The 25,828-nt window shown below is 44.3% G+C and overlaps 1 protein-coding gene and 1 long non-coding RNA gene across 2 annotated transcripts in view; one reads left to right on the top strand and one right to left on the bottom strand.

Annotated features, from left to right (window-relative positions):
• The window catches only part of LOC110318721, a 28,532-nt gene extending 10,192 nt beyond the window's left edge, over window positions 1-18,340 (bottom strand). Inside the window, exons 1-3 of the long non-coding RNA XR_002380377.2 lie at window positions 17,835-18,340; window positions 7,777-8,006; window positions 6,274-6,479 (exon numbers count right to left, since the gene is read on the bottom strand). This is a non-coding gene — a long non-coding RNA (uncharacterized LOC110318721). The remainder of the gene's footprint in view (window positions 1-6,273; window positions 6,480-7,776; window positions 8,007-17,834) is intronic.
• Window positions 17,476-25,828, top strand: part of Slc27a2 (solute carrier family 27 member 2) — a 34,121-nt gene continuing 25,768 nt past the window's right edge. Inside the window, exon 1 of the mRNA XM_021193955.2 lies at window positions 17,476-18,253. Within this exon, the coding sequence (XP_021049614.1) occupies window positions 17,776-18,253 (478 nt within the window). The 5' untranslated portion in view covers window positions 17,476-17,775. The remainder of the gene's footprint in view (window positions 18,254-25,828) is intronic.

Consider the following 25,828-nt stretch of genomic DNA (forward strand, 5'->3'; position numbering starts at 1 on the left):
CCAAGGGACCTCTCTTCCCAATGATGGCCGACTAGGCCATCTTCTGCTACATATGCAGCTAGAGACACAAGCTCTGGGGCTACTGGTTAGTTCATATTGTTGTTCCACCTACAGGGTTGCAAACCCCTACAGCTCCTTGGGTACTTTCTCTAGCTCCTCCATTGGGGGCCCTGTGTTCCATCCTATAGATGACTGTGAGCATCTACTTCTGTATTTACCAGGCACTGGCATAGCCTCACAAGAGACAGCTATATCAGGAATGAAATTCTAATATAGGTATTAAAACTAAAATTTCACACAAATGAGTATGGGGTAAAGAAAGAGGAAAAAGGACCCACAGAGAATATGTTTGAATCAAGAAATAGGCAGAAAAGATTGATTAAGCATTCATATTACTGATACCCATGAAAAAGAAAATCTGCATGGTGAAAAAAATGCATGCTTTAAAATATATCCAGGAGGCTCGGGAGATGTTCCGTAGGTGGGAGTTCTAACCTGCAATCATGAGGAATCCCAGAAGTCATGTAGAAATGTAATGGACTTGGCTGTGTGTCTGTCACCCCAGCACCGTAGGCTGAGAAGACAGGAGGTTCCTACGAGTTCCCTGGCCAGCCAGTCTGCCTGGAACAGTGAGCTGAGCTGCGGTTTCAGTGAGAGACTGTGGGGTGGCTATTTTTGTCAGCTTGACTACATCTGGCAGGAACTACAGTCCAGAAATGGAGGGCACACCTGTGAGAGAAGTGGGTAAATCCACTTCTAGTCTGAACCTCTGAGGTAAGAAGTCACACACACCTTAAGTCTAGATCCTGAGGCAGGGAGACACCTTTAATCTGGACCACACCTTCTGCTGGAAGACAAGTAAGGGGATGTAAGAAGGGAGCTTTTCTTCCTTGCCTTCTTGCTTTCTCCCTGCCCGCAAGTCCATTCCTCCTCTTAAATTAGCAACTATTTCTTCAGAATTCCAGCATCTACTGAAGACCAGCTGAGACACCCAGCTGGTGGGCTGAGAAACTTCTGGATTCTTGGAGTTTCCATCCATAGCTTGCCATTGTTGAATAAGCTGGACGACGGCCTGTAAGTCATTCTAATAAATCCCCTTTGTATATTTGTCATATACAATATATCTTATATAATATATCATATATTGTATAAAGAGAGATTTGTTCTATGTTTGCCACTCCAGATAACCCTGACTAATATACCCTGTCTCAAGGAGATGAAGTAGAGAGAAACATAGGGAGACAATGACATCTTACCCCAGCCTCTGTGTGTGTAACACTCAGACATGTGCACATGCTCATATGCGTGCACCACCAAAAAGTAATTTCAAGAAAAATTTATGGAACTAGAGAGAGGGAACCAAAGGCACACATAGAAAATGCCCACTGAGATTTGGGAAAAACTAACCAATAATTATCAACTTTAAAACAAATTCATATTTTAAAAATAGAATTTAGGAGCAGCGAGGCAGCTCAGTGAGTAAAGGCCTTTGCCACAAAACCTGGATTTGGGCCCCAAGATGAAACACGATGAAAGAAAAGAACCAACTCCCTCAACCTGCCAGCTGACCTCTGTGCACAGAGACATTTGTAGCGAGATTCTGTTTCAAAAAAAAAAAAATCATTCTGCCTAGAGACGTTTTGTTTTGTTTTGTTTTGTTTTGTTTAAATGGGGTCTCACTGTGTAGTCCAGATGGCAGGCATAGAACTTACTTTGTACACTAAGTTTAACATTAAACTCACAGTGATCCATCTGCCCCAGCCTCCAAAGTGCTAAGTGTACACTCCCACACCTGGCTAGAAACTTATTTTAATGTAAAAGATCGTGTGTAAACTTGAATTGAGTGAAAAGAATAATAGTTGTAAAGATAGCTGACACCCTACATATGGTACACATTTAAAGTAATAATTCAATAAGAAGAAAAATGCATTGATTCCAACACAAATCTAAACAAATAAAATTCTCAATTGAAAGAGGTGAGAGAACATGGAACAAGCTCTATATTACATGCTTATCACTTGAATAAGTTTTGTCTACCTTAAAGGAGAATTTAATTCTCAGTGTAAGGTATCAACGAGGTAGAGAGTATAGTGTGTAGAGTGGAGCCTTTAGCCTAAGACAATGTCATCAGAATACAGTCTCAGATTGGATCTTGATGGTTTTGTGAGAATGGGTGAGAGACAAGATGCAGAAGTGTGATCCCTGTTTCCTGGCATGTGATGATAACCTGGGCTCTTCCAGCAAAAAGGCAATGACCCTGAATGACTCTACACCCTTTGACCAGAACTTAGAACCAAAATAAGCCTCCTGCTTTTCTAATTGACCCTGTCTGAGGTACTATGTAACTAGGGACAAAAACAAATGTGAAAATACCCAAATAGAATAAAGTTCAAGTAAATATCTATATATGATAATAAAAAAATCTTTAGTGGAATAAATAGAAAAAATGGACCAAGTTTAAATCCAACATGTTTTTATTGATTATCTGGGACTTTCACACTGCACTCTGCTCACACCCAATTTCCTTTGCTCCCAGGTCTACCCTCCAACCGTTGTGCCTTCCCAACAAAAAGAAAAAAGAAAAATAATACACAAAGTCCAATATGTGTTGCCCATATACACTGGAGCTTGGTCATACTTCCAGTGGCCAGCCCCTTAAAGACGACTGAGTTCTTCTCCATTCCCACCCCAACCCCTGCCATCAACCATCAAGTGGGAAAAGTTACACTTCTGCAACCCTATCGCAATTTTTAAGGACTCTCTTCAATGGCTTCCTAGCTATACTGTTTCTTTTGCGAGGGGTGGGGGGGGTGTAACAGAAGCCTTCAATGTCTCTTATTCTCAACTCTGAGTCTGCAGCCACTGGCATCACTGCAATAGGAGCTTCCTTGACCGTAACAGCCAACCAAAGCACAGGTCACAGATGTCAACATGGTCTCCTGTGCCAGCGCAGACCGTGGAGGTCTTCAGAGGAGACCCAATCCAGAAAATGAATGGTTCTCCATCTCAGACACCCTGCCATTGCTCAGAGCCAAGGCAATCGTGCAGCTGGGCAGCAAGCATTGCGGGGCAGAGCCTATGTGAGCTCCAGACTGTTGCATACTATCCTGCCTGCCTTACTGAGCCTTACTTGGTGACAATAGGCCGAGTCCTTCCCAGCTTCGTTCACACACCTGTCACTGCCACCACCTATGTGCCGCTCCTTTCTGCCATCTTTTCCACCTCTCCATTGCACATTTAGTCATCAAAGAGGCTTGCAAACTCTGTCTGTGTGTGTGTGTGTGTGTGTGTGTGTGTGTGTGTGTGTGTGTATTCCCAAACAGCTTTACATGCAAATATTTATTGCAGTGCGTCATTGGTCTGGTTCAAAGTTTCTAGTTTCTGAAGTACCATAAATACCGTCTCGGATATCCTGATTCTGCGGCCCAAAAAGAGGATGATCTTGTGGCGCGGCCGGGCATCTGGAGACGGGATCTGTGCCCGCTCCAGGACACTGCACACCTCTCTGCAATTAATGCCCCTCCAGCTTTCCCAGCTAGCTCCGTAGGTATAACCATGGACTATTGTGCTTACGTCAGGCAGCCCCAGTCATGCCCCAAACCCCACCTCACCCACCCACCCCTGGCAACAGGGCTAGCAGCACCAACTACAGCAGCGGCTCATCGCTGTGGGCAGGGTCCACCAGCTTGAGCCTTCCGGCGGCCAATGATCTGCCCCACTCAGCAACCACATGTTCTTTGTCCCGCTGAAGTCTCGCTCACAACCCGTCTCTTGCATCTCTAGTTTCAACACTGCTCTACCTGTGGCTCTGTTCCGACAACTTTCCTTCCAATTTTGTGAGACCACGTTTTTAAATGCATCTTCCCATGAGACAGGGCGTTTTCAGTTACGTGGGAGAAACTGCAGGTTCTGCAGTCTTCTTCCAGCTCCACGCATACCCTCAGAGCCTCTATGAGTCTCTCAGGCTCATCTGAGCTACTATCGTTGCTATTGGACTCCCAAATCCTAGTTGTTGTTTTTTCAATATAGTAGGTAACCATAAACTAATTTAATAAGGGAAGGAAAGTACTGAAGCACTAAGAATATGCCTCCCCTGGGGGGGGTGGGGGGGATGGCTGTAGGAGACCAGAATACACCCACCCAAACCATGACTACTTTTAACTGTTATTAGCATATATTAATTATGCATAGTAGTAAGCTTCAGTATGACCTTTTCATACAAGTGCCTGGTATATATCAAGCACATTCATTGCTTGCCCTCTCTTGACCCCTCCCACTCTCATTAATTCCCTTCCTTACCTAACTCTCTTCTATTCCCATGCCTTTTTTTTTTTAAGATTTTATTTTTATATGAGTACACTGTCTTTAGACACACTAGAAGAGGGCATCGGATCCCATCTGGGAATTGAACTCGGGACCTCTGGAAGAGCAGTCAGTGCTCTTAACCACTGTGCCATCTCTCCAGTCCTCCATGTCTTTTTTCAATGGCCTGATGAGTTTCTTAATGATGCTTACTGAGCATAGGTGAGGGTTTGTTTACAGGAACTCAGATACGGAATCAGTGATTCCAGCACCAAAGAAAATCTGTCTCACCCTTACATCAACCATTAACTACCTACAAACCCTCAGAAAGAGGCGGGGCGCTATGACAAGCCCCCACGCCATGACAGAACCCATGCAGGTGGTCACAACTGCAGGAAGTTTCAGAATTCCTCATCCACATGATGGACTCCCGCCTTTGCTCATTTCTGCTGGCTCTCACATCCCTTCTGCCCTGTCTGCAACGTTCCACGGGCCTTGGAGGGGTGAAGCAGGTTTTCTATTTATGGCTGAGCTTCCAACAGCCACTTGTTCTTAATGTGTTGAGCAGTTATGAGTTTCCACCCCACTGCCTACTGCCAAAAAGGACCTTCTCAGGCTGGCGAGATGGCTCAGAAGGTGACGGCACTTGCGCCCACCCCAACAACCGAAGTTCCATTCCTGGAGTCCAAATGGCGGAACGCAAGAACCACCTCTCAGAGTCCTCTGATGTTCATTCACTCACGACATGGCACACCCTGTCCCCCACATTCGCGTGAGCGAACACACACACACACACACACACACACACACACACACACGGTAAAGTAAATAAATAGAAAACCATCTTAATTTTTTTTTTAAAGAAACGTCTCCAACGAAGCTGACCACAGCACTGCCTATGGGCATAAACATGGTCATGAGGACAGCAGTTTGATGGGCATATCAGGTTCATTTATCAAAACAGTGGCGGTGGCTTCCCTCGGAGAGTCTATGACCTCTACAGCCATGAGCTCTGACCAGATTTAAAGTACCAGAGCAAGCCTCCATCCAATCAGCAAGCAGTTGGTTACTTCCTAACAGACTTGCTGCTATGGCTCCTAAGGGTTCATCGTCCCTGACTAATCAGTACTGTTGCACACAAGACCCACAGTTCTATGCGTCTGTGGATGGTGGGTCTCCCTCAGCGGCCTGTATAGCATCTTCTGGCATCTCCAAGCTTTCGGACTTGCTGCAATTGGCTTTCTCTGAAACCACTACCCACAACATACAATAGGATCTCATTCTCTAGTTCTGGTGGGCAACCTACAGCATCTCCTCATTGCCTGTCTTGTTTTGACAGCCTCAGACAACCTCCCTGACCAACAGTTCTTAGAGTGGTAGCCCACATCTGGCACTGGGATTTTTGTCTCATGGCTTCTGGGAGCAGTTTTATCCCTGTGCACAGGGCGCCACCCTTGAAAGTGCTGTGAATCAGCTTATCAAGTATCAGGTTTCCTGGTGGCTTTTTCACACATTATTATAGCTGACCCTCCCCATCACTGCCTCTCTTCCATTTTCTTGCCCCTCTCTTGACTTAAACATTTCCACCCCCAGTATTTCTTCACCAACATGTGCTTATGTTCTACAACCTGTTTAAAGAGTTCTCTCTCTCTCTCTCTCTCTCTCTCTCTCTCTCTCTCTCTCTCTCTCTCTCNTCTCTCTCTCTCTCTCTCTCTCTCTCTCTCTCTCTCTCTCTCTCACACACACACACACACACACACACACACACACACATACACACCACACACACGACCTTTTTCTAGTTTGTCTGTATACACACTCCTTCCCACACAATGCACATGTGTGAAAACTAGAAGCCAGGGATCATGTGTGAGGGAGAACATGTGGGCTCAGTCTCTCTAAAGCTGTTTCCTCTCTTAAAATACTTTCCAGTTCCATGCACTTAGCCTGCTAGCTTCATAACTGCCTTACCTTTAGAGCTGAATAAAATTCCATTGTGGCTATGGACTACGTTTTCACTGTGTATGGGCATCTTGGCTGCTTTCGTTTCCTTGTGGTTTGTGTGCGATGCAGCAGTGACCGTGAATAAATGAGTATCTCTGTAGGATGTGGAGTTCTTTGGGTATGTTCATGGGGGTGGAACCGCCGAGTCACATATTAGTTTTATTTTCAGCATTCTGGGAAAAAAAGGAAAAAACTCCGTACAGATCTCCATAGTGGATACACCAATTTATACTCCTGCCAAGAGTGGATGAGGGTTCCGAGTCTCCCACATTCATGCCAGCATTATGGCCATTTGTTTCCTTGTGATCTGTCCTAACTCAAGTGAGAACCTCAAACTACTTTTAGCTTGCATTCCCCTGGTGGTTAAAGATATTGAAAACTTCCAAATGTTTATGGGAGCTGTTATTTCTCCATCGGGGATTTTCCATTAAGTTCTTTTAACCCATTTTTTTTTTAATCAGGATTCTTGTTTTCTCGGTGTTTAGGCTTCTTATGTGTATTTTGAATAATAACCACGTCTTACATAGATAACTGGTGAATGCTCTCTCCTTCCATGGGCCGCCTCTGCCATGGCTTCTGCCTCCTTTGCTAAGTATAAGCTGTTTCCATGGAAACCATTTGTTGAGTGCAAAGCTCCATGCAGGTGCTCATTGCCTATGCCTAGGTCTTGAATCATTTTCTTTGGACGTCTCCTACATCAGTTTCAGAATGTAAGGCTTTAGGTTTACGACATTTGATCTATCTGGAGTTGATTTTGTGCAGGGTGAGAGATGTGGATCTAATTTCATCCTTTTACACAAAGCTATCCATTTGACCAGCATCATTTGTTAAAGACTCTGTCTTTTTTCCAGTGTGGTTGGTTTGTTGTTGTGGTTATTGTTGTTGCTGTTGTTATTTTCTTTTTCTTTTGGTTTTTGGTTTTGGTTTTGGTTTTGCTTATTTGTCAAAAATCATGTGGATTCAATCCATGGCCTTGAATCTGAGTCCTTTCTCCTGTTCTGATCTACATGTCTGGGTTTTGTGCCAGGACCATGCAGTTGTTACTACAATATGTGGCTCTGTACTTTAAATTGAAATCAAGTATGCTAGTAACTCCAGCAGTATCTGTTTGCTCAAGATTGGTTTGGAAACTCGTGTGTTTCCATATTAATGTTTTGTACATTTAATTAAAGTATAATTACATCATTTTCCCTCTTGCCTTTTCTCCCTCCAGCTCCTTCCATGTCCCTCTCACTCTCAAATTGATAGCCTTCATTATTGTTATTATTACTATTATTATATACATGTATACATATGCATAAATATAAAATATAACCTGTCGAGTCCATTTTGGGGTTCTGTGGATATGTTTTTCATTAGTTAACTGTAGTTCTTTGTCTAGGGATGCGACCCCATGTGATTTCCCCCTTTCCGTGTTAGCATGTCTATTAACGTTATCATGGTTTAGGTCTTGTTTATATGCAGCCATACTTGAAAAGACAGTCTTGCAGCAGACTCCCTGATTTTCCAGCTCTTTCAATCTTTCAGATCTCCTCTGCTAAGTCCCCTGAGCCAAAGATGCAGGTGCCATGCTGCAGATGTATCCTTTTGGCCCCCACCAACCACTGATCTCTGTCTTATGTCCAGTTATGGTGTTCTGTAATGGTTTCCATTCGCTGTAAAGAGGCGCTTCTTTGATAAAAAGTGGTAGCTACACTTATCTACAGGTATAAGGATAGGACTGAGAATGTAGTAAGGAATCATTCTGGTCTAGCCAAGTGGAGGTAGTAGATTCCTTTATAAGATCCATGACTTATCTAGTCCTGAGAAGTTAGTTAGGTGTCTAGTAATAGGACTGATTTCCCTCCCTGTGAGGGGCCCTACGTCCAATTAGACAGCTGTTGGCAACCACCTGTAAGGAGCTGAGGAAGTCTCAGGTGAATGCATAAGGAACATATGACGTCCTGTGTTGTTGGGGTCTCCCACCTCCACTAATCACTCTCCCTCTAAACATTATATTGCGCCCCCTACAGGCACATAGAATTGCTACAGAGAGGACCTCCCCAGATCTCCCAGAATGCAGCGCCCTTGGACCACCCACGATCGCTTGGACCACCTACGATCCCTCCTACGGACCCGCCTACTATTGGACCGCTGCGGCAACTTCAAAGAGATTCAAGGGTGGCGGGTTGGGAATCTTCCCTTGTACTTAAACAGAGTTCGGTTATTAAACTTCAGAGCCCTGATCAGTGAATTTGTCAGGGCATCCATTTTCCTTTCGCAGCCTATTCCCTTTTAGGATACTCCCGCCCTTCAATACTAACCCAGACCGTAGTGTTTCTGCAGGCGCGGGAACACTCACTGTGTAAGTGTGTATTATTGAAAGGATCAATGCCTCAGATTCAAGGGAACTAACTGGAGAAGCCTTCTCCATATGCAAATGTTGAGAGCATGTCCAGAAAGCATGGATTACAACTTCTTCCTCCCAGATGTTTACAGCCTGAGACTGCTCACCCATAGAAGCCTCCTCTGGAGACTAGCTGACCCTCCCCCTGAGCAAGCTGTATATAGTAAACACATTCAGGTGCTGGTTGTTTTGTAGTTGATGCTGTTCCATCAGAGTGATCACAGCCCACCTGACCCCAGCTTTCCTGTACATGTGTTTGTTCTTTCTTTGGTCTCTGGTCACCCCAATCAAGTTTCCAGGACCAAGGTGTGCAAGACTCAGCAGCCACCAACATGTGAGTGCCACCTATTGCACTTGTCATGCTGGGCTGGCCATTGTTGAGACTCATAGGTGTCACCAATGCTGAACAGGACAATTAATTGCTTCCCTCCCTTGGTAATGGTATAGTATTCTCTGCTACCATGGAAGCTAGACTACAGAAAGGAATCTTTCAAGTTAAATCCAGCTCCTGGGTCCTTGTCTTAAGTGTGAGGTGTCTTCAGCAACAGGAGCTTACCTTCAACCTTGGAGGGGCAGCAAGGGCAACAGCAATGGTCTGCACTGTTTGGAGAGTCACTTGGGCTACTCTGACCAACTATTTAAAGAATTCTCATGCCTGGTTCTGGGATTTCTGTTAGTCTGTGGTTCTTGTGGGAAGGATTATCGGCCCAAGTAGCATGACTTCCTTAGAGAGAGAGAGATAGAGATAGAGAGAGAGAGAGAGAGAGAGATACACACAGACACACACACATAAACTATAACTATCTTAGACATGTATGTATAGACATACACTTGTATTATTGTGAAGATCAGTATGGAGAATTCTCAAAAACTAAAAATAAACCTACTATAAGATCCAGCTGAGTACCCTGACCTCAAAGAGAGTGGGGCAGCCGTGCGAGCCCCACATGCTGGGCAGACAGGGCCTAGTGGGGTCCTTGCTAGGAGGAAGGTGCCCGCTGCTTCCCCAAGAAGCCCTGGGGCAGGGAGGCCAGAAATCAGAGAGCAAGAGAGAGGGAAGGTCCGAGAAGGTGGTAGAAGATGCCAGAGAGTGCGCTGGAGGCTGAGGGAAGGAAGAGGGCGCCGAGTTGCCTGGAGCAAACCAAAGTCAAGGAGGATCCGTGGGAAGTTGTCATGGGGCTGCCCATTGCAGGGGGGAGTCCCACAAACGCTGCTATGCGTGGGTGGGTGGGCTGGGTCTGCATAGCCAGTGTTTGACTTTCTTTTTGAGTGGGTGCAACGGTGAGAGAACCGAGAGTGAAGTGGGTTCTCCTCCCCAGCTCTTGTCTGTCTGTCTATCCGTCTGTCTGTGGTGGATTTCTGTTTCAGGGAGGTGTGGTGGGATCCTAAGTCATTCCCTTCCCCTTCCAGGCCTCCTGCTATATTTAGGGGACCTGTCTGGTTTGGCTGGAGTCCCACCAAAATGTGGGACCTCTTAATAAAGGATAGCAAACAAACAAACAAACAAAAAAAAAAAAGATCCAGCTGAGTAACTCCTTAGCGTATGCTCAAAATTTGGCTTCCTACTCTACAGATACTCACTCAGTCATGTCCACCGCTGCTCTATTCACAATAGCTAAGAAATGGCAATACCCTAATGGAATGGTATTAAACGCTAAAGAAAAACAACATTTGCAGGTAAATGGATGAACCTAGAAAATGTTATACTGAGTGAGGTGACAGAGACCCATAAAAACAAACATTGCATGGTCTCACTTGTCGGCAGCCGCTAGCTCCAGATCCTCGGGTGTGACTATACAATATGGAGAACCACGGGAACCAGGAAAGTATAAAGGGATTGCAGCGAGCAGTGGGGCGGGAATGGCAGAGTTCAGGTGACATGAAGGGTAAACAGAAAAACAAGGAGGGAATTTCAACTAGGAAATGGGGACAGAGGTCACCAAAGAAGGAGAAGGGCAAAGAACACTCAGGTTAATAAAGCCTCAAGGAGCCTTATTGTACTATGTTTACCTAAAATTAATATAGAACCATTTTTAAGATGACTTTCTCGAAAAAGATTATTTATTCAATAAGGTGAAGAGTATCACTGGACTTTTGATAGGCATTACATGGAATTTGAAGATTGCTTTTGGTAAACTGACTATGATACTAATTCTTCCAGTCTACAAGCATAGGAGATCTTTCCACCATCCTCTGTTCACTGTAATTTCTTTCTTCAGTGTCTTGAAGTTCTTGTGAAAACACCTCTCCTGCCCTTGGTTGGGGTTATTTAAGAGTGGCTTGGTTTGACTTTTATTTGTTTGTTTGTTTTTGCTTTTTTTTTTTTAGTGATTTTGCTTTATTGTGACTGCTTTTTAGGTCCTTATGAATAATTTTTATGATTTCTTTCTCAGTATGTTTATCATTGATATATAAAATGTGTGTTGATCCTTGTAAGATAATTGTGCATCCTGTCTCTTTGCTGGAAATGTTTATTTGTTCCAAGAGTTTCCTAGTAGAATTTTTTAAGGTCTCTTATGTATAGAATCATCTCATCTACACCTGGCAGTTTTGATTTCTTTCTTTCCTGTTTGTTTTGTTTCTCTTGTCATGTTGCTCTTGATAAGACTTCAAAAACTAAACTGACTGAGGGTGGAAAAAGTGAACACCTTTGTCTTGTTCCTGATTTTAGTAGAATGACTTTGACATTTTCACTGAACATGGGCAGGAGGTTCGTCCTGTACAGCCTTTATTGTGTTGAGATGTGTGCCTTGCAGTCCAGGTTTATTCAGAACCTTTAACATGAAAGGATATTGGATTTCGTCAGAAAACTTTTCCTTCTCAAGTGCTGGGCTTTTGTGTAGCTTGAGCTTGCGAAGTTCTTGTGCCTGATGTCTCAACTACTGTGAATTCATGCGTACAGCTGTCCTGTTTTGTCCAGAGAACACTGTTTACTTACAGTACCCCACCACCTCTTACAATCTTCCCCTGAGCCTTGGGAATCCCAAAGACTCTTGTTTGCTCCTCTTTGACCATTTTTAGGTCCCTGTGTTAATCACAGTTTACTGAAGATGAACGTTTCTCTGGTACAAGTTGAGAGACATACTCACTTATCAGTATTAACACTAGGTGATTAGAAACCAGTATACTATGTCCATTTAGCAAAGTAATGGTTGTAAGTTCTCCTCCTGAATCTATGACAAATCTAGTCACAGGTTCCAACACGCAGAGATGAGCCGGTGTTTCTTTAGGACCATGCATGCCTGGTCCTGAAGAGTGGCATAGCTACATTATATGGTAGATTAATTTTTAGCTTTTTAGCTTTTGTTTTGTTTTGTTTTGTTTGGGGATTTGTTTGTTTGTTTGTTTGTTTTGGTTTTGTTAGTTTTGGTTGGTTAGCTAGTTGGTTTCTTGAGACAGGGTTTCTTTCTGTAGCCGAGGCTGACCTGGAACTTGATCTGTAGACTGGGCTGGCCTTGCATTCACAGAGATCTACCTGCCTCTGCCTCCCAAGTGCTAGAATTAAAGGTGTCTGCCACCAGAGTCAGGCTTATTTTTAGCTTTTTAAGCCACACTTGTTTCCATAATGACTGTACCCATTTGCACTTCCACCAGAATGAAAAAGTGTCCCCTTTCCCCACATGCATCCCAGCATGCTTTATTTACTTATTTATTTGTTTGTTTGTTTGTTTATTTATCTATTTTTTATTTTGATAATAGCCATCCAGGGTGAGATGAGATTTTTGAAAACTGTTTAGTTTTGTATCCTTTTTCAAAACTGGGTTGTTTGTCTTCTTGATGTTCAAGCTTTTAAGTTCCTCATATATGTAAATACTAACCCTCCATTAAATATATAGCTGATAATTGCTTTCCCCCCATTCTTTTGCCTACATCTTCATTTGAATGGTGGTGTCTTTTTCTATACAGAATATTTTAGTTTCATGTGATCTTACTTATAAATCATTGGTCTTAAGGCCCACACTACTGGGATCCTGTCCAGAGAGTCCTTTTGTCTATCTGCAAGTTGAAGCATATTCACATGCTACCTGATTCAGGGTGCATGTCTTATCTTGAGGAACATTTGGAGTTGAGTTTTATGTAGAAGGAGAGAGACTGACCTAATTGGATTCTTCTACATGTAGCTACCCAGTTCGATAAGCACCATTTGTTGAGGACGCTGTCTTTTCTCCAGTGTGTGTTGTTGGCCTCTGTCAGAAACCAAGTAGCTGAATGGGCGTGGCTTATACGTGGGTCGTCAGTTCTTTTCCACTGATCACTGTGTCTATTTTCATGCCAGCATAATGCTGTTTTTATTGCTACAGCTCTGTAATATAACTTAAAATCAAGTAGTGTGTTAGCTCAGACAGCTGGGGAATTTTGTTTCCCAAAATTGGGATATTTTTGGGTTGGGTTTTGGGGTTGTTGTTGTTGTTTACAATTATTTGGGCTATTCTGTCTTTTGTGTTTCCACATCAAATTGAAGATTTTTTTTTTTCAGTTTCTGTGAAGAATTTCATTAAAATTCTGTTAGGGTCTACAGCCTTGATGACAAAAGTGAGTTCTGATAGATATGAAAGGTTGGATGAGGTGGAACGTAATTCCCATCTTCCTAAAAGCTCACTGAAGAGGTGACACTGCAGAATCTCTGTAACAGTTAAGGCTGTTACAAAATTGGGCTCTGTATTACATTTCAGTGTTAAATTTATACTTCAGAATGGACAATATACAGAAAAATATTTCTTTCTAAAAATTTCTATATGTATGCTAAGACAAAAATGCCTGTGTTTTTCCATCTTCAAAATTACTTTAATTTCTCCCATCTGTACTTGAAATAGCAGCTTCCTGTTACTCAGCAGGCTTTGAGCTTCTGAACAGTTAGAGGAAGATTAGACATACACACCACTGGGCTCTATAAGTTGGTGTAATACATAATCAATTTTAATGTTTATTGTGGCAATATACACTTAACATAAAATAACCATTTTAATTGTACAGAACAGGTATATTTTAGTTTACTACTGAAATGTATTTTACTAATAATAATTTAAATATGGTTTGGGAAGGGAGTGGAAGCTTAACCAAATAAAAACATTAAAGCTGCTTATCTTATTTTTGAGGCCCAAGATTTATTTTAAAATGTTCCTGGTGTGAGAAATGCAGAAATCTAAGCACTGATGAAGGCAGTGGATGAAGAGGGGTGGAGTCCAGAGCAACAGAGGTAAGGAGTGGGCTGCAGAAGAATACACATGGGGCTGTGATGGGACATAAATCAGACTTGTTAGAGGTCCTTCTGAAAGAAACCACTGGAATTAAGTCTGAGTTAACTCTAAATGTCCACTGCCGGTTATATTTTATTTATAGAGCAGTCTCAATAAATATAGGTTAATGAAATTACCATGAGTAGACCTTCAATGTACTAAGACACTGATAACACTCTGAGAGAGCCAAGTAGGAGCCAGTACCCAGTCAGCTCCTGCAAGGGATATTCTAGACTGCTGGACAAATCTAAACGTCGCTAAAGACCTGTATAGAAAAGGACAAAGATCAGAGCGAGGCTACTGACTTCACCAACTGCCGCGGAGCTGTGCCAGGAGAGACCCTTCTCAGGAAGTCTGTCAGTGTTTGGGCTTCCTCCACCCCAAATCAAACTGAACCCAGCCCCAAAGGGGATGGCACAGTGATTATTGGGACAGAATCTTCCCTCATGCGATTGGTGTCCTGATAAAACAGGTTGCAAAGCAGCTCATGACAGGCCCTTGCCCACATGAGGACAGACAGACTCCAGTAGCATCTGTGAAAGACACCCTGTCCTCAGACATGCAGCTTGGACTTGGCGGTTTTGCAAAACTATGAGAAATTAATTTCTGTTTAGTCAAAGCTATGAAGTTCATGGTGTTTTACTGTGATAACACGATTAAATGGAAGAACAATTAACTAGGAGTGGGTGCAAAGGTTACTCCGGGTTCAAAGTTAACGTCACTGGGCTGAAGATCCCTAAGCCTTGCATTTGTTCATTTCCTCCTCTACTCTTCTTTTGAATTGTTTCCCTTTGTCTCCCCCAACATAGATCTTAAGATGTATTGTCAGTGTGTGTGTCTGTGTGTGTCCCAGGGTCTGTGTCTGTGTCCTTGCATGGGGGACCCCTCAGAAGCCAGAGACATCCAATCCCTGTGATGATGGAATTTCAGGCGGTCGTGAGCTTCCTGACAAACTGCTGGGAATCAAACTCAGGTTCACCATGCTTTCAACTCCTCGGTCGGCCATCTCCAGGCCTGTCTCCCCTTCGCATAGTACCCTGAAGTTTCCAACAGATGATCTAGACCAGCGGTTCTCAACCCATGGGGGTTTGACCCTTTGGGGGGGTCAAATGTCAGATATCCTGCATATCCGACATTTATATTCTGATTCATAACAGTAGCACAATTACAGTTATGAAGTAGCAATGAAAATGATTTTATGGTTGGGAGTCACCACAGCACGAGGAATGGTTCTAAACGGGCGCGGCATTAGGAAGGTTGAGAACCACTGCTTTAGAGAGACTTGATAACCACCCACCTCCCTGGGTGAGCTTTGGTTAGATTAAACCAACCAGAAATTCTCTTCTCCAGTACCCATAGAAGACTGGTTCTGGGATAAACATATAATCCAGTCATGAACATTTTTAAATGAAAACTTCTAAGGAAAAAAAAAAAAAGAGAGTATTGTATTTCTCTGACACTGGATCCAGGAAGCACACCCCATACGTGTTAAGGCAACCATCTTGGATTTATGAAGAACAACCTAGATGAGAAGAGGGGATGTAAATAGAAGAAAGCGAGAAAGAGAAAGGGAAAATACATTCAGATTCGAAATGTAAGCCACTTGAAGCCTAATTGCGGGATTTACCCGTTCCTGCCTAATTCCCGTTTCTAATTGAACCCCTAGGGTCTTGTTTGCTTTCACCTGACACTGAAAGAGACTGCCTGCCCGAGTGCAAAGTTAACTTGAGGGACAGGAAGAAGGAGAGGGAGGACATCTGTGATGACTGAGCTTTCTGGGTAGAGAGCTTGAGGAACAGATTCTTGGTCAGAAGGCTACAGTGAAATGGAATGGAAGGGCTGGCAAGGTGGTTCAGCGTGTAAAGATGCGTGAAAGCTTGGTGACCCTAGCTGGGTCCCCCAAACCTACAGAAAGGTGGAGGGAGAAAAACCAACTCTACACAAGTCGTCCAGTGACCACCACGCACGTGCCGTTCCATACAAGCACAGTCTCACAAGCACACACGCACATGTACACACACACGGACACACGTGAATAATAAATAACTTCTTTTAAAGGGGTGGGATAGAAAAAAAGAGCTTACCCTGAGCATCACAGAGGGAAAAAACATGCACACCAGGATGGTTCATTAACCATGCTGTGGTCAATAGGATTACCTTCTCCTCAGGGATGACGAAAGCCCTCCGCCCCCTCCGGGAACTGATGTAACCTTTCACTGGATGAAAACTAGAGGAGCAGTAGAAAGACAGTCCTGATACAGGAAGGGGCTGCTTGACGTGGTCCTGAGGATCTAAAAGAGGTCAGAAGGCTATGAGAGACATTTTTTTTAGTAGTAGAAATAATAAGAAGATATGGACAGACACCTAGAAAATAAGAGGACAAAATGACATTGTGACTCACGATGCTGAGAGAGTGGTTAATGACCTGGGACCAAACTGGTTCCTGTTTCAAATCTCACATATTACTAGGTGTTCTTTAAGCATAATATTTGTATTAATTCTTTGAGAACTTCACACATACATACAATGTATTTGATCATATTCACCCCTAAATACTTCCAGATCCAATCTCTCTTCCAGACCCATCACCTCTCCTTGATGCCCTCTTCCTTTTTCCAATATATCTCAATTCATTTTGTACAGCATATATACTTATCTGTGTGTGTGTGTGTGTGTGTGTGTGTGTGTAGGTGTGTGTAGGTGTGTGTGTGTGTGTACAGTTGTGCCGTAGGGCCATCCACTAGAGCAAGGTTGACCTTCTAGGGACCACATCGCTAAAGAAAGCTGACTCTCCTTCCCTCCTTAGCCCTTTCCAGGGTTTACAGAGGAAACCACAGCTACAGTGGACATGACAAAGAATCGCCTAAACTTCCCTTTCTCGTCAGTGAACAAACATGAAAGGATTATCTGAGAAGACGGTTCCAGACCGCGATTGTCTTACAACAATAATATGAATGAGCACGGGACAGAAGACTGTGACAACGAAGCACATCTTTACTTAGGTCCTGATCCTACTTGGTACAGTACCACTACCAAGGGGCATTAATACATAGATCAAGCTTCTTGAAGAAATGACTTTTGAGACATGCCGTTATTTACTTTGTTTGCTTTGTGTGTTTTCTTGGTAAATGTCGATGTTGGAAAGAGGATCGCTTAACAGAACAAAATCTCAAAACAAGTTAAAGGGACCCCAATGCGAAGCTCGCAAGAGGAGCTGGCTGGTGATGCAGCTGAATGCGACCACCTCTGGAGCTTTTGTTCAACCTTGAAACCTTCGCCACAGGAGACTGCCTGAGCAGAGAGGCAAACGTTAGAAACAAAGAGAGATCTAGCGGAAAGCCTTTGGGACCATGGAGTGGAGGTGGGACTCTGGGTTGGCTGTGGCACCTGGTGCCCGCTATTAATAATAGGGTCACGGTGCGTTTATAAGGTTCTTGATTAAACAAAGGCGCTGCGCTGTGTGATAAGAATAACTAACAACAGCCCCACGCCATTGACCTTTTCAACGAGGGCAGTTTGCGCCGAGCAGTGTTTGCGGAGAACTAGATCTCACCTGACCTCAGACGCTGAACACAAGTGCTGTGGCATCCTGGGCCACCCAGGCTGACAGGAGCGGGCCCCCTGAGCGCACGAGGAGCCCCACGAGGGGGCGGGACCCACGGCCGTCCCGCCCGCACAGCGCGCCACAGGCACCTGCAGCCGAGCCGCCACCCGCAGTCGCAGCGCGTCCGGAGGCCGAGCCCAGTCGCCAGCTCCTGCTCTGCTCCTCTCCCGCCTGCCGCCGCGCTGCACGCCTCGAGCGCTCCCTCGGCCCCGGCGGGGACCGGGGACCCCGCAGCTGCCGCCATGCTGCCAGTGCTCTACACCGGCCTGGCGGGGCTGCTACTGCTGCCTCTGCTGCTCACCTGCTGCTGCCCCTACCTCCTCCAGGACGTGCGGTACTTCCTGCTGCTGGCCAACATGGCCCGGCGGGTGCGCAGCTACCGGCAGCGGCGACCCGTGCGTACCATCCTGCAGGTCTTCCTGGAGCAAGCGCGCAAGACCCCGCACAAGCCCTTCCTGCTGTTCCGAGACGAGACACTCACCTACGCCCAGGTGGACAGGCGCAGCAACCAAGTGGCGCGGACGCTGCACGATCAACTGGGCCTGCGACAGGGGGATTGCGTGGCCCTCTTCATGGGCAATGAGCCGGCCTATGTGTGGATCTGGCTGGGACTGCTCAAACTGGGCTGTCCCTTGTCGTGCCTCAACTACAACATCCGTGCCAAGTCTCTGCTGCACTGCTTTCAATGCTGCGGGGCGAAGGTGCTGCTGGCCTCCCCAGGTGAGCTGCAAAACCGCCAGCCCTAACCCTGGAGGTGGGAGGATGGTTTGGGGGAGTTGCAGTGTGGTGGGGGGCCCGGGAAGCAGGAAAAGAGATCAATTCCAGGTGTAAGACCGACGCTCATTAACAGTCCTTAGAATCCCTAGATGTAAAGTGCCCTGTCTTTCGAAGCGCTTCAGTCCTCCAGTGCGGAGTCCAGATTGCTTATGATACCTAACACAGTGTTGAATACTAAACCACTCATTCTTACCTGTGTTGTTTAGAGATGACAAGAATTGTGTATCCGTGTTATGCGCGAGGCAGTTACCACCCACTCTCAATGTTAACCCAGGAGACCACTGTATATGCACAAGGTTGTTTTTAATCCTCACAACCCATAGAGGATATCATGGGATTTCTATGTGCGGCCCAGAGATCCAAAGCTTCACGTCCAGTCTAAGGAAGACTTGGGGCTGTCCAAAGGGATCCACTTCTAAATCCATTCCTCCAACCAGAACTTGACACATTTACATTAAAATTCAGAGGGCCTTGAATGAGAACCGCAGTTGATCCAGCCCCTAGCTTTGGTAGACTTGCAGTCATGGGAAAGTCGCTTCCCTGTCCCCATCCTCTCTTTTCCTCAGCTCCCAGCAGTTAGTGTCTGAACAACACCCTTGCTGCTTCTCAGTCAGTAAGGAGAGGCCCGACCAGGAAAAAGTAAAAAGACATTAGTAACCATACAGAAGATGAGAGGATCCAACTCTTTGGGATGTCCATTGGTGCCAAATACTGTGATGGATGGTTTTAATATTCTGGTAAATTAAAAATCACTCCTCTGTGATATGATTGAGGAAGCATATAAAACTTTCTAGCCTAGCTCTGTCTTTAAAGCCCACGTTTCTTATACAGCGCCATCCTCTACACAGATGTGTGCTTTAGAGCTTCAGAGAGTCCAGAGAGTCAAGGGTCTATCTGCTCTGCCATTCACTTCATAGCTCAGGAAACGGAGACAAACCAAGCTGTTTGCCTAGTGTCCCCCAAAGTCTAAATGCCCGTTTACTCTAAGAAACCAGGAAATGTATAAGCCTGTCCCATGTGACATAAAATACGTAATATTAAAAGCAGAGGCTGTGAAACTAAAGATTTAAAAGTAGAGAGATGGTTTTAAAGGCAGCAAATAATGCATAAGGGCCCGGACCTTCGAAGATACTTCCCAACAGTCTCTAAAGACTTCACCCTCGGAACTGGGAGGCTGTCACAGCCTGCTCTGTTGGCAGCTTTCTCAGAGCAAAGTTATTAATACAGTGACCTGTGTTCCACCCGAGGAAGCACTTCAACATCTCCTGCTTAGACTCCCCTGCTCCACGGTTCCCCCGGTTCTTGCGATTCTTGCGGTGAACTTCATAGGGCCCTGCTCTGTTGGCAGCTTTCTCAGAGCAAAGTTATTAATACAGTTTAACCCACAAAGACCTGGGGTTTAAATGACTAATGAGTTTGGTTTTGTAAGAAAGTCAGAAACACCACTACTTATATAGGTTGGATATTCCTGATCTGAACTGCTCAGACCCCAAAGTGTCCAGATTTCATATTTTTTTCAGATTTTGGAATATTTGTGTATATACCCAGGTCCAAAGAGTTTATTTGTGTTTCAAATATACCATATTGCCTGAACATGAAGATAATTTTATCCAGTGCATTTAATAATATTGTGTGAGAAACAAAAGCTACTTGCTGTGGTGTTGTGGAATCATGGACACACCCAAAGAAAGAAAAAGAATTCTAGAGCGCTTTAACTTTCAATTAGGAGTGCTAGACCAGTTCATCCTGCATGTGGACAGTAGTGGCCTGCCTCAGGGCATCCTGTTGACATGGGGAGTTTACTGAAATCCCTACATTCAAATCAGACTTGGCCCTAACTTGTCAGCGGGTCTGAAGCTCCCACTAGCATTAAGATGGGACACAGTAAAACCAAAATATCCCCTTTTTTTCCTGAATCCCTGAGATTTCTTTCTATATGACACAGAGTTGCCCTCTGGCCTGAAATAGTTCCTGAGAAAGCAAAACAGAGTCCAAAGTTGCCTGTTTGATAGCCGTGCCATGTGGCAATGTGCAAACTAACCTTTGAAAATAGTCACATATTTGGAAAACAGTTTTTTTTTCCTCTCCAAATAACAGAGATACCTTTGTACATCATACACTCTGACCTAGAGCCATCTCTGTGAAGAGAACCAGAGTCCAAAACAAATGTAAACGTGCTGGAGTGGAAAAGTATTAATCAGACTGATTCTCAGGATCGGCTGCGTAAGGCAGGACCTAAGACAGACTGTAAGCCTCTCAGTTGCATATATTTGTACCCACAAAAAGAAACATTAGTGAACACAAGAATTACCCATTTAAAAGACAGGCTCCAGAACCTCATCCCTAAACTCCTGACTCGATAGGATGGTGGTGGGACCAGCCCAGCCCTTCCTCAGCCCCTGATGATCGGAGGACCAGGCTTTGAGATTCAGAATTCCATCTGTTTGACAGCCAAACAAACGGAGGCCTGGGAGAGGGCATTGCTTGCCCGGTCTCTGTGACAAGGACCTAGAGACACACGCAGATTTTTTTCCTCCCACTTCTAAGATACTTGTTTGTTCGATCAATCATCAGAGCTTAGCACAGAAAGGTGAATTAGTTCTGTCTTAATACTTAATTAGCACATATAATATTCTGACATTTCTGTTTAAAATTTGTTTTTCCTATGCTGTGCATGGTGGTGCACACCTTTAATCTCAGCACTCAAAAGGCCTCTGTGAATCCAAGGCTAACCTGGTCCACCTAGCAATTCCCAGGCCAGCTAGAACTATGTCATAAGATTCTGTCTCAGGAAAAAAAAAATGTTGATTCTCCCCTTCTGCTCTGATGTCTGTCTGATGCCCCTTGTCCCCTTTCACCCACACACACGGCTTCCTTTCTGCATGTCCCTTGTGTCTTTCCCCCGTCTTCAACTTTTTTCCTCTTCTTGTGATCCTGCACACACATAAACACACACACACACACACACACACACACATACATGCTACGCCTGCACACAAGCTAGAGCCCAGATGTAAGCAAGAACATGTCATTTTTATCTTCCTGAGTCTGGATTGTCTCATTTAATACTCTCCAGTTCTATGCATTCTCTTGCAGATTTCAGATTTCAGTTTTCTTTACAGCTGCATAAACCTCGATTGTGTATGAGTAAGTTTTCATTGTCTGCTCATCCAGTGATGGACAAGGCTGGCCCCAGTCCTTGCTACTGTGAATACTGTAGCAGCGAGGAGGGAAGTTTAGGTGCTCTGTGAGTTGATGCCCAGGAAAGATAGGGTAGTAGTTCATTTTTTGTTTTTTTTGTTGTTGTTGTTGTTTGGTTTTTTTGTTTTTTGTTGTTGTTGTTGTTGTTGTTGTTGTTTTGGTTTTTTGGTTTTTTGAGACAGGGTTTCTCTGTGTAGCCCTGGCTGTCCTGGAACTCACTCTGTAGACCAGGCTGGCCTCGAACTCAGAAATCCGCCTGCCTCTGCCTTCCAAGTGTTGGGATTAAAGGCGTGCGCCACCAAGACCAGCCAGTAGTTCCATTTTTTAATTTTTTGGAGAAAACTCTATATTCACAATGCCTTATATTGGTTTGCGTTCCCAGAAGCAGTGAATAAGGGTTCCTCTTTCCCCACATCCTGTCCAGCAAGAGCACGGCCCTTCCCAGGAACTCCTGGTTGTCTGGTAAAAGACGACTTCTCTGCTTCAAAGCTGGGTACTCTTTTGACCCTGTTATTTCCCCAGATTTTTCAAAAGAAAGGTATTAACAGGGTGGGTGATCTGTGTTAATATTGACAAGTCTCTTGAATGCACAAAGCCACTTTGGAGACAATGTGAGGAAAGAAGGAACTAGAAATATTCCTCTCCAGTCTCTTTGCTGTTGACTTCTGGATGAAGGTCAGTCTGCCTGGGATGAGATGGAATCTCAAAGTAGCTTTAATTTGCATTTCCCTGGTAGGTGAGGCTGTTACTTGCTTTTTTAAATATTTGTTGACAGCTTATGTTTCTCCTTTCGAAACCCCTCCACCTCCCTCCCGCCCCATCATTTTGTTAGTCCCTGTGTTGATTGACAGGGATTTGGAGTATCTAATTTTTGCAGTTGTCTACATCATCTAGATACTAGCCCCTTGTCTGAGGTAGCTCGCAAGGATTTTCTCTATCCTGTAGGCTGTCTGTTCGCTCTGATGATGATCTCCTTTGCTGTTTTCCTCACACCACAGTTTTCTCCAACGGTGTCAGTGTTTCAGGTTTTAAACTAAGGCCTTATGATCCACTTTGAATGGATTATTTTGAGCAAGATTAGAGATGTGGATCTGGTTCTTTTCTAGATGGACACCCAGTTTGTTTCAACACCATCTGTTGAACAGAATATCTTTTTCCAGCGTATTTTTATACCTTTGATAAAATTTAGGTGACCACGGCTGTGTGGGTTTATCCTTGAGTCCTCAGTCCCATTCCTGTTGGTCTGCATGTCTGTTCTGTGGCAACCCCATGCTGCCTGTGTCACTATGGCTCTGAGGTGTAATTTGAAGTCAGGTGTTGTGTGATACCTCCAGCAGTGTTCTTTCTGCAAATAATTTACTTTGGTTATTTGTGGTCCTAGAGGGGTGAATTTAATTCTGTGTTTTAAATTTCAGCTTTCAAGCTAATAAAAATTCTTGAACTCTTTGTTACAAAGTACATGTACATGGGCTGGAGAGGTGGGTCAGTGGTTAAGAGCCCTGGCTACTCTTCCAGAGGACCTAGGTTCGATTCCCAGTACTCCACATGGCAGTTTACAACCATCTGCAACTCCAGTCCCAGAGGATCTGAGGCAAAGACATGTATATAAAAGAGATGTACAGTGGTGTTTGTCTTGAGAATTAACCCAGCCAGCTGGACTTTTAGAGACTCTTAAGACTTAACAGGCTTAATTCTAAAAAAAAAAAAAAAAAGCACTCCCAATTACTCCTTGAAAATTCTCTATATGTAAAGAAAATCAAGGCTCATGAACCCTTGCCTGAGTTGTCACCCAGAGACCGTGGGTTTTCTCTATGATGTACATTCCAGGAACCTTCCCCTTGGCAGAGTATAAGCTTATTAACCATATGAAAAAATATTGCCTTCAGGAAGATAAACCTCTGTCACTGTTAAAGCTGATGAAAGATAATGTTCTTGGTGAATGGTTTTCACATAATGATTCAAACACAGAATATGGATAGAACAAGAAATTTCATTCTCATTCTCTCTCTCTCCCTTCCCCCTCCTCCCGAGATGTGTGGTGTGTATGTGGTGTGTAGTATTGGCTGCTCACCTCTGTTCCTCTGGAGTAGTTTAAACTTGAAACTCATTGGCTGACAGCCAGCAGCCAGAGATATCCTCCTGTCTCCACCCCCACACCCTTTTCTGAAGCCTCAGGGCTCTGGAGTGAATGTGTCCACACTTGCCTTGTATGTGGTTGCTGGGACCCACACTCCAGTCTTCACACTAACACAGCAAGCACGTTGAGCCATGCACTCATCTCCCCAGCCCACCCATTGCATGCATCCCACCACCCAGCATGCACTGCCATCTCTGGAGTGTATTCCCCCTCTACCATGTAAACCAAGGAGGAGCTGACAGGTCTACTCGAGCTTCTCCTTTACCTTCCTGAGCTTTCAGTAAAGCTTGAGTTGCTCTGTCCACCAAGATGCACAATGATTGCCTTATCACTCAATCCCGAAGTCCACATACTTGAACACACACAGAGCAAGTCAAGAGAGCACCCTCTTCAACAAGGCAAAGGCTCTTCATCAAAACCTAAACCACTGTGCCAAGTGCAAAGACATTGGAGTTCCTGGTACCCAGCTATAATTGTATTTTGTGTGTCCCCGTCCATTTGTAGAAATAGGGTTACCGGCGTGTCCCTGCATCACAGGGTTGCTGTGAAATCAGTGTAGTGTATGTAAAGGATACCTTACAAAGCATTCTAAGCAAATGAAAATGTAAAGCCTATCTAGGGATGACAGACACAGCAGATGCTGTGATGTGCCTCCTGTTGCCTCCCTCCAGCCTTGAGTACACCTTCCTTAGCTGCCAGGAGCTCTCAGCTGAGATGCTTTCTAGGACCTGCTTTAGCTAAACAGAGTACACACACACACACACACACACACACACACACACACACACCAGTCTGAGGGTGCTCCATGAGTGAGCCAGTCTGAGTGGCTAACAGGAAAGCATAGAGGCAGAAGATCAGCTCCCTTAATTTATCTGAGACCACGCTGAGGGCCAGGTCAGGCCAGACGAGACCCTGCTAGGGAAGCCACTGATGTACTGTATTGGTTCAACTTCTCTATCTACTCTACTTCCCCTGGTCACCTCACAGGAACGGCTCCCAAGAGCATGCCCTACACAGACTTCAACTTCCTCTTCCAGAGGACCTCAGACTATGACAAATACAAGTATTTGAGGGTTTTGTGTCCTAGTTGGTTGTCATGTCAACTACATAGCTTACAGACAACATTCATACACGGAATTTTATATTTCAGTCTTCAGGTCAATAGCTTTAACTTAAGGGGTGGAGAGATTTTTCTAGTAAAGTGAGCAAGATCCTGGAACCTCAAGGTGACACCCACCTAAGTCATATTGAGCAGGGGTGATGGCTATCCCTTCTGTCAAAGAAAAGGATAATGAATCTGCTGAGTGGGTGAGAGACCATTTTAAGCAGGAGGACTGGCCTAGGTTAAGGTTATTAAATACAAGCAGGTTTAATATGGACTTCACATGGATGATATGAGCAGAGGCAAGGGGCAGAGGACAGACAGTCAGCAATGGCATCAGAAAGGCCAGCAGGGAGATTATGAGTTCCTCCAACAAGGAGAGTGGGCTCCATCAGAAGGGATGTGAGGCCACCGGAGAACTGTGACAGGGTTGGGGGGCCAGTGGACAGTGAGCAGTAGTTATGCAGATACACTGGAATCAGAGAGGGGTTGACAGTGAGGAGACTGATTAAAAATTAATTCCTTGTTAACTTTAGTTCCAGGGAGTCCAATACCCTCTTCCAGTCTCTACAGACAGCAGGCATGCATGCAAGCAAAACATCCATGCACATAAAATAATAATAAGTAAGTCTTTTTAAATGAAATATATATACATACATACATTTACTTCGGTTATTATAATTCCAGACAGGTAATCGTAAAAGAGATTTCCTTTTATAGATTAAGGGCAGGAAATCAAAGAAGCAGGTGTGAAATAAAGTTTGCATACTAAGTCAGAACTTTTATTTTTTTAACTCAACCTGTGGGAAAAATAGACTTGTTTGTGACACCTGTATTCTCACATGTGATTCAGACTTTACAAAATAATGACCTTTATGTGTGGTGTGTTCTGGAATGCCTTTTTTTTTTTTTATTTGTATGTATGTTTGTCTGTTTTTATTTGGGTTTTCATTTTTTTCTGTTTTGTCTTGTTTTTCTTTTTTCTTTTTTTTTTATTATTATTATTATTTTCTTTATTTACATTTCAAATGCTATCCCGAAAGTTTCCTATACCCTCCCCCCACCTCTGCTCCCCTAC

This window comes from Mus pahari, chromosome 3 (genome assembly GCF_900095145.1).
Source record: "Mus pahari chromosome 3, PAHARI_EIJ_v1.1, whole genome shotgun sequence".
Classification (NCBI taxonomy): domain Eukaryota; kingdom Metazoa; phylum Chordata; class Mammalia; order Rodentia; family Muridae; genus Mus; species Mus pahari.